The sequence below is a fragment of the Mus caroli genome, unplaced genomic scaffold (assembly GCF_978045245.1).
Source record: "Mus caroli unplaced genomic scaffold, Mus_caroli_1 scaffold_10, whole genome shotgun sequence".
In the NCBI taxonomy this organism is placed as follows: domain Eukaryota; kingdom Metazoa; phylum Chordata; class Mammalia; order Rodentia; family Muridae; genus Mus; species Mus caroli.
This window is the reverse complement of record NW_028227265.1, coordinates 118,019,493-118,035,012: the sequence shown is the minus strand read 5'-3', so window position 1 is coordinate 118,035,012 and position 15,520 is coordinate 118,019,493. Positions and strand designations below refer to the sequence as shown.

Sequence of the window (15,520 nt, the reverse complement as noted above, 5' to 3'; positions counted from 1 at the left end):
GTAAATAAAGTATTTAAAGTATTTAGTAAAAGGGTGTCGATGGGGCTCAGTCAATAAAGTGCTTGCCCCGAATTCAGAACCACATCCAATCCCCAGTTCCTACTGTGGTGTCAGGAAGATCAGAATTTCAGTCATCCATTGCTACAGGGTGAGTTTGAGGCCACTCTGAGCTACACAAAACACTGTCTCCAAGGAAGAAGGAGGGGAGGGTTGTCATGCCTCCTGAGGACATGCCTCCTGAGTCATTCTCTGGATTGCAGAAGGATGTCGCTGGGTCTTGGGTCTCCTGCCTGCATAACTGATCCGTGCATTAGCTTCCCACAGACTTAGATGGGAGGTAGAGCTCCTATGGTCTGTGTTTATTCAGGATACGTGCTCAGTGACATCAGAAGGGTCATCCTAGATGAGAATCCGAGAGAGGAAGTGCAGAGACACCAGAGTCACTTACAGGACCATAGTCCTGTAAGCTTAGCCTCTTAATCACTGTCCAGAAGACAAGCTTAACCTGAAGGCTGCGACAGTGTCATAGGAGAGGGGGTTACCCCAAGGACCACCTCAAGGACTGGCAGGTCTTATCTTAGGACTCCTCCCAAAGAGTAGATCCTTCTAAAGGTGCAAGGAAGAAAGGCTGTGTGTGGTGTTGTGTGATCTGATGTGGACTGTCTGCCTTTGACCTTCCCAGAATTGAACGTCAACGGTTAGGGCTGGAGTGTAGCCCAGTGGCAAAGTACTTGCTTAACATATACAAGGATGTGGGTTCTGACTCCAGCAAGGGGTGGGACTGGGACTGGGAATGTGGCTCCATTGGTAGCGTGTTTCCCTAGCATGCACAAGGCCCTGTGTTGGGTTCCCAGCACTACAGAAACTGGGCATGGGGCTCATACTTGTAATCCCAGGGCGGGTAGATGCTGGAAGATCAGAAGCCCAAGATCATTCTTGGCTAGGTAACAATTTGAGATCAGTCTGAGCTAGAAACCCTGTCTAAAAAATTAGAGCAAACCAAATATACTAACAGAGCCCTTCAGAGGCCACATAGGTGTGAGATAAAAGAGACAGAGAACCCCAGAGCTGTTCCAGAAGCATCCTTAGGCCCTTTAGGGCTGCAGTCAACACCTCCCTGGTGAGGTGAGGTCTCTCGGTAGGAGGTATTCTCAAGCTTTTCTTTCCAAGTGGGATTCATGTGCCTTATGGTGGCTCCTCCACCTCCCAGCACGGAGTTCTGGCCATTCAAAGACCACAACATCCTGCCTTCTCAGATAGGGCATGGTGGTCAAGTGACATGAATAGTCATCACCGATGCCTCGGCCACCCACGGACCCTTTCCTCCCAGTCCACCGTCTGTGGTCCATCTCCTAGCCTCTTTACCTCAGAAGTCACTTTTATACCCTTTTATCTTGTCCCTAAGCCATATTGCCACCAGCTCTGTTCTGTTCTGCTCTTCTTCCCCCATACCTGTCCTGCCTTGCCTGGATTCACACCTAAGTCCCTCTCTACAGTGAGCATGCCCCAGGCTGCCAGTGGGTTTCCAGAACCACGTGGCCATCTCCCGTGTGAGCTCACTCTCCCAAAATGTACAAGGCTGGTTGGCCACACCCCCCACCTCAGTTTCCCACAGAGAATGAGCATAGTGACAATATGTGTCCTGAGTTTTACAGGAATTAAAATCTAATGTATTAACAAAGGTGGAAATGGCTCTTAGCAAAGATCCAGGCCTGTTAGGTATGTGCTGACTCAGTCCTGGGGAGGAATTTAATCTAATGTCACTTGAAGTCATTGTTGCAAGTGCCGTCAGGGTAAGCATGGGAGCAAGCTCCCAGTGTCAGTACTTGGCATACTTTACTTTAACAAGATTAAAAGACAAATTGTGAGTTATTGACTTAATTACTCTAAGGGAAGTGGGGTATGATAGCCCCTTGGACTAACTGGAATTAGGCAATCACAGTTTTCCTTGGGATTATCCCCAAGGGAGGTTAGCAAATGAGGGATTTGCCCTCTGTTCCCTAGAGCTGAGTCATGTGACCCTGGAAAGACTCAAAACCTTCAAGCCAGAGGACAGGTTTCCTAACTCTCCTGCAGGCTGAGAATGACTGCCACCTGGTGTTGGCTACTGGAACTGCACTATTATCCCCCTTGGCCCTATTCCTTCCACCAGGAATGTTGATTTCATTTCAAATTTTCAAAACTGAGATATCCAGTAAACATTAAAATTCTTTCCTTTTTTGGCTTTTGCAGACTTCTGTCAATACACACCCCTTTTCCTCTACAACTTTTGACCCCCTGTGAACCACAGTGGTCCCACCAAGGTCCTACCCATTGCTAAGCATGTTCAAGTTCAGCTCAGTCATACTTAAAGCAGCCAGGTTCAGACATTACAGGCCTGAGCTTTCTGGAGGAGGAACACCCGGCATTCCAGAGCCTGCCTCACCCGCGCCTTGGCTGCCCATGATATTTCATTATCTAATCAGATGCTGAGCAGGGTCTGATACTCAGGCCTCCTTCCATGAGCCTGGGTGGTCTCCTTGATGACTTCATCATTAGGGCCTGGGGAGCATTCTGTCTGCTGTGTAGACAGAGAAGCCAAACCCTCTAAGGAGCCAACAATCAGCAGTTCCCCGGGGCAGTGCGGGGCTAAGACAAGACTTTCCTGAACGGCTCCAGGGGACTACAGAACTGAATGGGGCTGGGACAGTGAGGGTGGCAAGCCTTCTCTGAAGGGCAGCGCCCCCTCAGTTGAACTTCAGAAACTGTGGTGTTACTATAGTGGTCTTCAAAGGGGTTCAGACTGCGGATGTAGCTCAGTGGCGAAGCTCTTACCTCACACACGCCAGACTCTGGGCTCAAGCCTCAAAAACCACAAAAAAAAAAAAAAAACAGAAGGAAAGTGTTCTAAAAATAGAACTGGGGGTGAATCGGGAGGACTGTGAGTGAGGCAGAGCCAGATATGTGAGCAGCCAGCCATTCGGCAGACGGTTTGTGGAGCGAGAGGTGAAAGCCAGATGCTGGGAACTGCTTAGGAGAGAAGATTAAGGGAACCGGGCCACCAGGCCACCACTGTAGGCTGTAGTGTCAGGCATCAGCAGGAGGTTTAATCGGAGCATGACAGGGAGTCCCTCCTCTCATTCGGGTCAGACTTGGCTAGTTTAGAGCCTTTTTATTTTCAGCAGAATTTGAAGGATCAAACTTTTTAATCCTCTCCACTATTTTGTTTTGTGGTGTGTGTGTGTGTGTGTGTCTAAGAAATCTTTTACAATCCCAAAGTCTCAGTGTTTTCTTCTACCCATTTTGCAGGTGGTAGCTGCAGATTGGTTTAGCTTTATTATTTCTATCTCTCTCATTTGAGTCTGAGCCACTACAAGTGGACGTCCCTGAGTTGGGTCCTGGGAGTAAAAGATGAATGTTTGCTTCAGCCTGTGTGGATTTAATTAATTAACTAATTAATTGTGGGGGAGGGGCTCATGTGTGCCACCGCCTTTGTGTGTGTATATGGAGGTCAGAGGACAACTTTTGGGCGTCAGTTCTCTCCTTCCCCCACGTGGGTCCTGGGTGCGGAACTCAGACCATCCACCTTCAGAGCAAGCTCCTCTACCAGCCGAGCCATCTCACCAAGCCAGACGCCATTTGCTTTTTAACCACAATCTGTTAAATAACTCTGGAAAGTAGCTCTCAGTCTCTTATGTCACATACTGTTAGGTGGGTACTCTCTAGTTTCCCTTGCAGGTGACATAACACGTCCACACACGTGAACCGTCACCCTCATGAACAGTAAACAGTTCCAAATCCTAGGGCACAGAACACGTGTCCTGGATCCCGAGGGAGCCCTTTCTGCCATCGTGGACATCTTGTGAATTTGCCAGTGTATGCCATCAGCTTGCAGAAATTCACTAGGACTTAGGAATTCCCCAGGATCGTCAAGAGTTGTGGTCTACTGCCCTCAGAGGAAGGGAGAGTCTGCAAGGGGCTGGGGAGGGTAGGAGGGTCTGTGGCTGGTGCCCTTGAAAGGTGAGGCAGGAAGAGTCGGTTTAGGAAGGAGAGGGGATTTCCTACCATTCATCCTTTGCGTCACAGGGAGTCTATTCTGCTCAACCCGGAAAGGCTGCAGCCAGATTGAACATCCTGGTGTGCGCAGGGGCCGGTTCTTTCCTTGTCGCCTCTGCCTGCACATGTTCTGATGACACCTTGCCCCTTCTCCAGATGTAAACTTTTCCAAATCCAGGAACATTCTCAGGAGCCTGGAATTCTAAGCACACCTCTTACTTAGCCATATAACTTAATAACAATGGCTTCGATTGGCCTTGCCGTCCACCAAAAATGTCTTGTGACCAGGTACACACCAGGTGTGACTCCAGAAAGGGAAGGATGGGGTGTCAAGTGGACAAATCCCTTATCCCATTTATTCTGTCTTATAGGGATGTTTAATTAAAGTTAATGTTTAGCTGACATACTGGGGGTGTTTGTTTGTTTGTTTGTTTGTTTGTTTTTGGCTCTGCTTGACTCAATGAGCCAGACCTGTCTCTGAGCTAGAACTTAGTCCTAAGTTTCTTATTTAAAAGATAACTGTCTTCTCCCTTAAGGGCCATGTGGAGGGAAGTGTGGGACGTGCTGTTATTCCGACAGCAATGCACACAAGAACCTCTAGGAATTGTGTGAAACATAGATTCAGGGTTCCAGAGCCATGCCAGGGGCAATGTACTTCTAGTGAATTCAGCATGAAGTTAGAATGACTCCACATGGAGACGCAGAGCGGAACTAGGTGATCCAGGAGCCAGCCAGGCAGCCCACAATGCTGGGCTTTACTGAGCCCAGTTAGGGCTCCTCCCGACTGGTACTCAGCATTTCGCCACGCCACAACCATTGCTGCCTCTAAGCTTCTGGCAGGCCACTTCCTGCAGGTGCACAGTGGAGTGATGGTGTTCACTGTCCCACTCCCTAGGAGGCCCAGCCCTGTGGATAGAACGGGACAGGAGTGGAGGGTGCACACACAACCTTATAGGTCCTTTGAAAAGTGTCCCCAGGTTTGTAACATATATTCTGTGTCCCTGCAGTTTGGATGGGATGGGGGTGTGGGAGGAAGGAGATTTTCAAGGGCATAACAGGAATTTGAAGAGCATTGTAGATTTGGGAGTTGCAGGGTTGATATGTAGGCACGTGGAGTGGCCACCTTCTGTTGGGACAGCTTTATTTTTAACCTCTTTACACACAAGGAGAGGAAGAGATGGAAATAAATGGTCTGAGCTGGACCTCCACACAGGACCGCAGTGGCTGATTAGCACAAAGGGAAACCCTCCTCACCTGTGTGTGCAGCTGCTCCTGGAACTCCACAGAGCACTTCCCCACCGGGCAGGACATCCTGGGGAAAGCCCCAGCCTGCCTGCCGATCCAAACATACCTCCCAAGAGCACACCGAGGCCGTGTGCCAATGCCTAGTTATCCCACAAGGCAGGGTTCAGCCTAGCAACAGGAGCTCCAGCCCCAGAGGTCAGGGGTCAGAACCCACATTCTCCCCAGACACACACACACACACACACCGAGAAACACAGCCTGGTCCATCATCAACTGTTCAAAATTGACAAGATTGGCTAGAGACACCGAAGAAGAAAGAACGTGTTAGCTAGGGTGAAGCAAAATTGGGGCATTTCTGGTAGGGCTGTGAACTGATACAGCCACTGAGGGAAAAGTTTGGTCAGAAACTTAAATATGTAATTGTCTGAGATCCACTGAGTCCTGGGGATTGGTACCAGAAACCTACAGGAGGAACTCAGGCGGCGGTTTGATACAGCTGACAGCAAGACTGTTTATTCATTTATTCATCATTACACAAGTGGGCCAGTGAGCTGGCTCAGCAAGGGGAGGTGATTGAAGTGCAACTAGGAGACCTGAGTTTGATGCCCCAGGACCCATATGTAAAGATAAAAAGAGAACTAACCCCACTAAGTCTTCTGATCTCCAGATGTGTGCTATGGCACACATGCCCAGGCACACACATACATACGTGTAAATAAACAACCAAAAGGTAGAGCCACTCAAATATGCCCACTGGCTGATGAAAGGACAGACTGCGGTATATCCATACAGTGGAATAGTATTCAGCCATGAACATGAAGGACTGGTCTGTGCCACAACATAAATGAGCCCCCAAGGCATTAACGCCGAGTGAAAGAAGCCAGACTCAAAAGGTCTCACACCCATCATGTGATTTCATTTCTGCTGATTTATAGAAGAGGGAACCAAAGAGACAGAGGCCAATGGGTGGTGGGGTTGCCAGAGGCTGGGGAGAAAGGGGACTGCTTGCTGGGTCTGGATCTCCCTCTGAGGCCACGAGAGTATTTTGGATCTAGATAAAGGTGAGGATTGTGCAAACCTGTGAGTTCAGGGAACACACTGGGTTGTGCAAGGCGAAGAAATGGCAGGAAGCTCCAGAGGAAACAAGACTAGAGTTCACTCCTAACTTAGACGCCCCACCCAAGAAGTGTGGGTTAAAGGTCTGCTGACAGCAGAGGAAAATGAGTTCGTGGGGTCGTCTGTGTCAGCCTGCCACTAGGGTTTGAACGTGAGGGATGAGGACAGCCTCACAAGCAGGTCCTGTGGTAGCCAGGAACTGTTTTCCTTAGTTCTAGAATGATTATCCCCACTGACAGACTTGCAGGCTGCAAACAGTAAAGATGCCACTGTAAAGAGTAACCACCCCCAGGGGTCACAGTAAACACTGGCAGGGGGTGGCCTCCACATGGCGGATCCCAGGAAAGCTAGATAGATCCTAGCAGAGCCACAAACTAAAACAAGACAAACGTGACCAGAAGACACCCATAGAAGTCGGAGCCAAAACACGTTCTTTTCCCAAACACACAAGCAGCAACTAAGCCGTGGAGCTTCAGAGACAACTTCAGCATGTCCCTGAGTCTACCCCGACAGTGCCACTGTCCTCGTAGCAAACCACACGGTGGGACCGGCCTTGTGTTTGTAATAGTCTTCGAGGAGGCTGAGATGCATAGATTCCACCCCTGCTCACCATGCTCACCCTGCCCCACCCTGGCTGGGCATTTGCTAGTGTGTCAAGGCTGGAAGATGAAACTCAGAGACCTCTGCAGACTCTCCTTGGTGCCTGAGCTCTGGGGTAGGTCTCTGAATCTCCCCCATCTGTCTCTGTCTTCAATGAGTCGGGCTCTTCCACCCACACACCCGTGGCTCCTACAAGGACCAGTAGAGGAGAGATATGAACAGCTTTGAGTAAGGTCTTTGGTATCTTTTTATTATTGATTATTTCATAAGCACATGTCCTCAGAGCTCATCCCCATTGGAGCACGCGCCTGTGCTTTCTGTTTAAGGGTGAGTGATATTCCATTGTATGGATATGCTCTGTCTTGTGTAGCACCTGTATGCCTTATATTAGGGAAATCACGGGAGCATTTCACACGGAAGCCAAGCAAACTGACACTGTCAACTGCAAGGTGACATTGGGTCGCTCACCACCAACCTCACGTGTCACACCCTCTCATTTTCACCCTGAAGCTGTTTCCCCTCAAGCTCTCTGATGTCATTCCATAGCCAGCAGCAGTCCCTCTGTGGTGGCCCTGGAAGAAGATGGTCATTTCCATAACGTTCCTAAGGATACTAGATTGTGGAGAGTGAGGAGAGTCATTTGGAAAGTGACTGACTGAGAATGTGTGCCTGTCTTCCTCTGTGATCCTGAACATGCATTGTTCCCACAGGGTCAGCCAGGGGCAGTGGGCCCCCAGGGGTACAGTGGCCCCCCAGGGTTGCAAGGATTCCCAGGACTACAGGGCCGCAAAGGAGACAAGGGCGAACGGGGAGTTCCTGGACCAACTGGACCAAAAGGAGATGTGGTACGGGTCATGGCTAGGGTCCTCTGCTCTGGGTAGGCACTGGAGGTCCTGGCTGGGGTCCTCTGCTGTGGGTGGGCACAAGGGGTCATGGCTGGAGTCTTCTGCTCTGGGTGGGCACTGGAGGTCCTGGCTGAGGTCCTCTGCTGTGGGTGGGCCCTGGGGCCCTGGCTGGGGTCATGGCTACGGTCCTCTGCTGTGGGTGAGCACAAGGGGTCATGGCTGGAGTCCTCTGCTCTGGGTGGGCACAAGGAGTCATGGCTGGGGTCCTCTGCTGTGAGTGTGCCCTGGGGCCCTGGCTGAGGTCCTCTGCTGTGGGTGGGCACTGGAGATCCTGGCTGGGGTCCTCTGCTGTGGGTGGGCACAAGGGGTCATGGCTGGAGTCATCTGCTGTGGGTGGGCACTGGAGGTCCTGGCTGGGGTCCTCTGCTGTGGGTGGGCACAGGGGTCATGGCTGGGGTCCTCTGCTGTGGGTGGGCACTGGAGATCCTCGCTGGGGTCCTCTGCTGAGGGTGGACACAGGGGTCATGGCTGGGGTCCTCTGCTGTGGGTGGGCACTGGAGGTCCTGGCTGGGGTCCTCCTTCTGTGGGTGGGCACTGGGCCTTCTGGTTTTGTTAATTGTTCTGACTCTTCACAGGGAGCGAGAGGCGTCTCTGGATTCCCCGGTGCAGATGGAATTCCTGTAAGTGTTTGGGAAGATGAGAAGGTTAAACATTGTGTGTGTTCCAAGTAATGCATTTATAACTTAAAGAAACCTTTGAGAGGAGCCGGCTTCCCTTTGTCTATGGCATCACGGGGGTGGGGGGTGTTCAGTGCACTCTCTCTCCTCCTGGATTCCCGACAAACAATGGACAAAGCATTTCCTTCCTGGAGGTTCCTATAGGCAGGGCTCCAGAACTGAATCTACTTTGCTAAAGTTGAGCCTTGTTAACCGTCAGGAAGATAGAGCATCTGTGAGGCTCTGTGAAGAGCAGGTCTTGAGAGTTCATTTGCCACGTGGGACAATCTGAATATAAAATGGCCCAGCAAGTGCCAGAATAGAACGAAGGCCACTTCTGCAGCTTCTGCAGCTGCCCAGACTCTTTGTAGTAGCTGGGCATAAGGGAGTCAAAAAGAGAGTTATAGACAGGGTGTGGTTCATGCTTGTCTTCCAGCATTTGGGGGGGGGGGGAATAAGACAAGAGGATTGTCATGAGTTCAAGGCCAGCCAGAGAGAGAGAGAGAGAGAGAGAGAGCATGGTTTGTTCATGAGAAAATCTCAAAATGCAATAAAAGTGTTTTTATAAGCTAGTTCACTTTAACTTCTTGGGGGTGGGGGGAAGCGCCTGACTCACAGGGCTCAGCCAACAGATTCCCAGGCGGCTTCCTGGCCAGACCTGAGCTCAGGGGGTGAGTGTGTTGATCACATGTCCTGCCAGCCTCATTCATCTACGGCTGTGGTAGAGGTGTGGACTCTATGAACCTCACCCATGTTCACAGATGTCTGTGTAGGAGGGAGACTTGTCCCCAGCTTCACGAATAGGACTAGCTAAGTACCAGGAACAAGATCCAGGGAAGGAAAGTCTGCTCTTTACCTCCTGACCAACAAGTCCTGAAGGAAGTGGAGCAGAAAGAAAGCAGCCATGCTCAGCAGAACGTGAGCCCAGCATAGCCAGGTCCTCGGCGTCACCCATAGAGTGGGCTCCAGGAGACTCTGAGTTACGCCCCACTGCAGCCTGGAAGAAAGAAGTAACAGCCTCGTTACGTGGGATCTGAAGAAAAGGGCAGAGTGAAGAATCCATGTGTTTTCAGAGATAAACAAATCATAAAAACATTTTCCACACACAGCCTGAGACTAAACTGCCCATTTTTTAACTACTTCTTGGAACTCTTGGGTTACCCAGCCTGGAACTCGCTTAAGATACATCTTTGTGTGTTTAGTCATTCATTCCTTCCTTCGACCATTTTGAGTTGTCTTTTCCTTGGATTTGTGCTGGGGGTGTGGCTTTTGAGAACATTTCCCACTGTTTTGTGGGTCAATTATGTGAAAACTCGACTGTTCACACAACATTCTGCTTCCCAGGGGCATCCAGGGCAAGGTGGACCCCGAGGAAGGCCAGGCTACGATGGTTGCAACGGAACCAGGGGAGACGCAGGTCCACAGGGGCCCTCTGGATCTGGGGGCTTCCCTGGCCTCCCTGTGAGTATGTGCATGGTGTGGTGGTCTGCTTAGCCTGGAAGTCTGAGTGAAGGGCATGTGTCAGTGTAACTGAACCAAGCATAATGTGACCTTGGCTCCACTTCCCAGGGTCAGCCCAGGAGGGCCACCTGCCAAGCCTGTACTTGTTATCATAGCTGTGAAAGCTGCTTTGCCTGCCCACTTTTTCCACTGAATGTGCTGGATTCAAGCACTCTTGACTGTTAGGTGGAAGAGAAGAGTGGCTTGGTGTTCTGTTCTCACCCACTGTCTTCTAAGGAATGTGCCATCTCCTCCTATATGCTAAGTCAAGTAACAGTGGATGGTTTAATGATACAACTAAAACTTGAATCTTGTCCCAGTATCTATTAGGCACTGAGGAGTCATATTATGGGATTCCTGGGGACCCAGAAGGAGGTCGGATTCTCCAGCATCTACCAACAGGCAGATACACAACAGAAATACGTTTTTAATAGGGGAAGCTTCCTGCGGTTGTTCACTCTGTGACCCCATTCTTAGGATCTTTGCAAAGAATTCTGCTCATTCAGAACTATATTTGCAAATTCAGGTTAGGCTAACATTTTGGTTAAGCCTTTGTTTTCTGAAAACATGCTGAGGTGAGAAGTTGTCGTGAGCTAACATCCCCAACTTTACCCTGCACTGAGTTGGTGTCTCTGGCTAATGGCTTCCACCTCCACCTTGTAGCGCCCGTGCACACCACCACCCCCCCATCTCATTTTTATGTGGCTCCATACTCGTGGTTGTACCTTAAGGAAATTAGTACTGGAGGTGCCTATGTAATCCATGGGGACACTGGGCACGGCGGACAGAAGCCGATGGCCATCTGTGGTCATCATGGCCATGCTGGAAGATAATGGGTTCTGTGTTTTTCTTTCTTATTGTATCTGCTAATTTAGGGGCCCCAAGGACCCAAGGGGCAGAAAGGCGAGCCTTACGCACTCTCTAAAGAAGACCGTGACAAATACCGGGTATGTTTGCCATAGGTGGGAGGCAGAACTCAGTCATCCCATGTAAACTGTAACAAAGCCAGTTAGAAATTAACTCCAGTGACTTAAGAAGCAATGCAGGGAAGGAATTTACAGATTCACAGGGGTAACAAGGCTGTGATTAACTTGGGATCATCATATTTCTGTGTGGGGGTGTGCACAGTCTCCCCTTGTTCTCAATGTCTCAGACCAAATACCTCAGTCTGCCAGGGCTTGTGCATGCCATGCTTGTTTGCCATAGAGGTGAATGAATCCAAAGATGCTCAAAGCCAGTCAACTCTTAGGCATCAGGAGACGCCTCAGTCAGCACAAGGCTTGCCGTGCAAATATAAGGCCTGAGCTAAAGTCCCAAAACTGTGTAAAAAAAAGCTGGGCAGCGCCCTATACTCAGTCCCAGCACTGAGGAAGGAGGTAGAGACAGGCAGGTCCCTGGGTTCAGTAGCCATCCAGAGTTGCCTACTGAGGAAGCTCCAGACTAGTGAGAGCTGTCTCAAAACACAGTTTGGGTGTCTCCTGAGGGATAACATCTGATATTGACTTCTGTCCTCACATGCACCTGCATGAACTCTCACACACACACTCACACACACACATGCATACAACACACACAATACATGCACACACAACACACACATGCATACAACATACACAATGCATGCACACACAATACACAACACATGCACACACAATACACAACACATGCACACACATGCATACAACATACACAATACATGCACACACAACATACACATGCACACACATGCATGCAACATGCACACACATGCATACAACATACACAACACATACAACACACACAAAACACACATGCATACAACATACACAACACATGCATACAACACACACACAACACACACTAGTAATTCTTAATTTAACCCTTGTTTCCTCTCAACCAGGGTGAACCTGGAGAGCCTGGCCTGGTTGGCTACCAGGTGAGTACCATTTTCATTAGGGAATTCCATACAGAACTTTAAAAACATCTGGAGTAGGGAGGGGGCTGGAGAGATGGCTCAGAGGTTAAGAGCACTGACTGTTCTTCCAGAGGTCCTGAGTTCAATTCCCAGCACCCACATGGTGGCTCACAACATCTGTAATGAGATCTGACGCCCTCTTCTGGTGTGTCTGAGGATAGTGACAGTGTACTCACATACATAAAACAAACAAATAAATAATAATAAATTAAAAACATCTGGAGGTGACACCCCAGTCTGTCTGTCCTCAAGTCATGTTCTCATTGTCTGTCCACAGGGACCTCCTGGCCGCCCAGGGCCCATAGGACAGATGGGTCCCATGGGAGCACCTGGAAGACCGGTAAGTCCCTGCACCCAGTAACAGCTCACCTGTGGACATTTCTTTTCCACCCACTGAGTGCCATGAAGCAACAGGCTAGTTCTGGCTAGGGCCCCTCCCATCATGTACAGCTCTTCAGGCTCCATATTAACTACGGGGCTGGCCCATCATCCCTAGACAAAGCCTACCAAATGCCCCACTCGGTCAATAAGAAGGAAACGGACTCTTTCTGGACCAGGCCATGTGCAAAAGGTGCATCCCACCTGGGCCATAGCCACTGTAGAAAGGGACACATTAAATGTCATGTATAGAGTCCCTGAGTGGAGGCCACAGGTCATCCCTCCCTCCCAACATCATGACACAGAAAAGTGTGGTGGGCTTGAGCAGGATGAGGGAAAGCTCGCCAGAGAGGAGAAGGAGCCATTCTCAGCAGAGAGACAAATAGCCTTCCATGACACACGTGAGAGTCCAGCTCCAGGTGAGTGACCGTCTCCCAGAACTTGCTCTCAGGGTGTGTGCTCACAGCCCGAGAGGAGCACACGCAATTTCCTCCAGACCATAATAGTCAGTTGTAGTAATGATTCTCATCCTTTCAAAACTCTTGTGCAATGAGAAAGCCCTTCTGCTGCAACACAGTGGCAGGCTCACCCAAGACAGGATGACAGCGGGACGGGATGCACACTGTTCTCCCTGGGAGTGGCTGGTTCACTAATATAGCAATAGCTGTGTGGCTTAGGGTTTTCCTCTAAATAGAGTGCAGAGGGGCTGGGAAGGTTGCTCAGTCAGGGATGTGCTTGCTGTGTAAGCGCGAAGACCTGAGGCCCATCCCCAGCACCATGCAAAAAAGCCGAATATGGCATCACATGCCTGTAGTCACTGAGCTGGGGAGGTGGAGACAGCAGGATCCCTGAAACTTGCTGATCAGCCAGACTAGCTGAATTAGCAAGTAGCAGGGTTAGTGTGACACCCTGTCTCACAAAAATTAGGCAGAGTATGATCGAATGATTGAGGAAGACCACTGTCCCTCACACATGCACACGCACACATGCACAAACATGCCACACGCATGCACACACACATGCACACACTTCCACAGAAAAGTATACAATATCTAAAGAAGTACAGTTCAGAGAACCTTAGAATGCACATATGCAGCTGCTCACTCTATGGAACTGACCTACAGATCTGTTCTGCTCATGAGCATTTGCAAATCCACCACCAAAATGTGCCAGTGTCCTATGGGCGTGTCCAGGGAGAGCAGAGGAGTCTGGCTGTGGTCACAGGGCCTGGGACCTCACAAAGCTTAGGAACAGACACATCAGGGACATTGGTAAAGTCACAAGCCCAAAACACACAAGCAAACCAGGAACAGCTGTGGGTAGAGAGAATCACATCCCAAGGGCACTGACCCCGCCTTCCTCTTGGCTTTTCATCCCCCCAAGACACATGTGGGGAAGCTCTGACCATACTGGCCTAGTGGACATCAGTGATTTTCCCAGGACCTCCAAGCAGATGTCATCTGAGAGCTGGGAGAGGGGGCAGGGGGAAGCCCAGCTTATACATGTCTTTGTATCTCTGCAGGGACCACCGGGACCCCCTGGACCAAAGGGACAACCAGTAAGTCAGTGGGGAAGAGGGTGGGGAGGGCTCTTTGATGATTATGTCTGCATCCTTTGACCAGAGAACAACTTGGCTGACAAGTATTTCTGGTGTAGATTACGCTAAGAACTATTGTGTAGTCTAAGACTTGATTCTTAAGAATAGACTCAGTGGTGTGCCTGAACACCTATCCCAAGCCCAATGTGGGGATGCTGTTTGTAGCCCCATGATGCCACTGTGACTATGTGCAAATCACACAGGTGAGCCACAGTGGCAGATGTGCAGCTGGGCAGTCTAGGGCAACTCCTATTTAACTGCAGAAGCAGTTTTCCAGGCTGGAAACAGGGGACACTGTGTTTGTTTGTGGGGAATGGGAGACCCTCATCCTAGCTGGATACAGTGAGACTCAGAACCTAAGGTCAGCACTAGGGACATGTCCAGTGCTACTGAGTCAAGATGGCGAGCAGAGCCACACCACTTCCATGACAGGGTACTTGTTACTTTAGTGAAGCACCAACCATGGAGTTTGTTACAGCCTTGAGAACAGAGCCAAGTTTGTCATAACCTGGGAAAGCCGGACAGCTGTCCAGGCTCAGTATTGTTGATGAGGAAATATCTGATCAGAGATCCTGGGGTCCAGCAGGAAGCTTGGAAGAACCTTGCACTGCTCCATATCCAGATGCAGGTCTTCCAGTTCCCACGCCTGCTCCATATGCGGTCCCATTTCTGTGACCCCCGGTGACCTTGGCTGCCACCCACCTCCATACCCCTTAGGCTTCCCTCCCCTCCAACAGAGTTTCCAGCTGGAGCTAGAACTTGAGGAGGCTTCTGGATACCCCCCACACTCACCCCACACTCACCCCCATCAGACAGCCCTAAGCATTGTGGGAAGGGCCTACAGCCAAGGACAGCGGAAGCAGGCGGAGCTGCAGGGCCAAGGAAGCAGTGGCCCAGCCCAGGCTCTGGCCTCAGATCTCCGCTGGCTGATACAAATTCAAACAACCCCCCTCACCCTGGGCCAAATCACTTCCTGGCAACTCCAACAAGCATCTCTGAGCAGGCATGCTGTAGGGACTCACACAGCCGCCATGCTGTGCTGTGCTTTGATTTCAGCTCCAAGCCAGGTGGTGAGGGAAAGCAGAATTTAATTAAAGGTTTTGCTTTTATTTTTTTTATTTTTTCAAAAGATATCTAAGCATTGGAGGAGGCAGACAGTAGACTGCAGAGAGAGGCTGAAGGAGTCCTGTGTGATGCCTGCTCTGCTCGCTGTAGCAATAGAGACCCTGGGAAAGAGCATGAGGGCAAAGGAAAGAGCGCTGTGTGAACATGTAGGGTGGCTCCTCACATCGATGGTCTCAGACGGTGGGGAGGGCTGACTCCAGCCCGGCTGCTCCCCGGAGAAACTGTTAGATAAACACTGGCTGAGACACAGGCCTGACTTTGCCTGAGAAAACAATCCAAACAGCCACATAAATACAAAATGCAGTCAGTGTTAGGTCCCCTAAAATCATTAAGGAAAAAAAAGTTTACATGAAGTTAGGGTGGTTTTTATCAAAATGAGATGACCTCTAGATAGAGAGTCTGGGCCATT

At 50.1% G+C, this 15,520-nt stretch overlaps 1 protein-coding gene across 1 annotated transcript in view; it reads left to right on the top strand.

The window, feature by feature from the left end:
• Positions 1–15,520, top strand: part of Col4a2 (collagen type IV alpha 2 chain) — a 138,157-nt gene that overhangs the window by 79,776 nt on the left and 42,861 nt on the right. Inside the window, exons 5-11 of the mRNA XM_021169415.3 lie at positions 7,707–7,841; positions 8,477–8,521; positions 9,902–10,018; positions 10,933–11,004; positions 11,937–11,972; positions 12,289–12,351; positions 13,912–13,947. Of these exons, the coding sequence (XP_021025074.1) occupies positions 7,707–7,841; positions 8,477–8,521; positions 9,902–10,018; positions 10,933–11,004; positions 11,937–11,972; positions 12,289–12,351; positions 13,912–13,947 (504 nt within the window). The remainder of the gene's footprint in view (positions 1–7,706; positions 7,842–8,476; positions 8,522–9,901; positions 10,019–10,932; positions 11,005–11,936; positions 11,973–12,288; positions 12,352–13,911; positions 13,948–15,520) is intronic.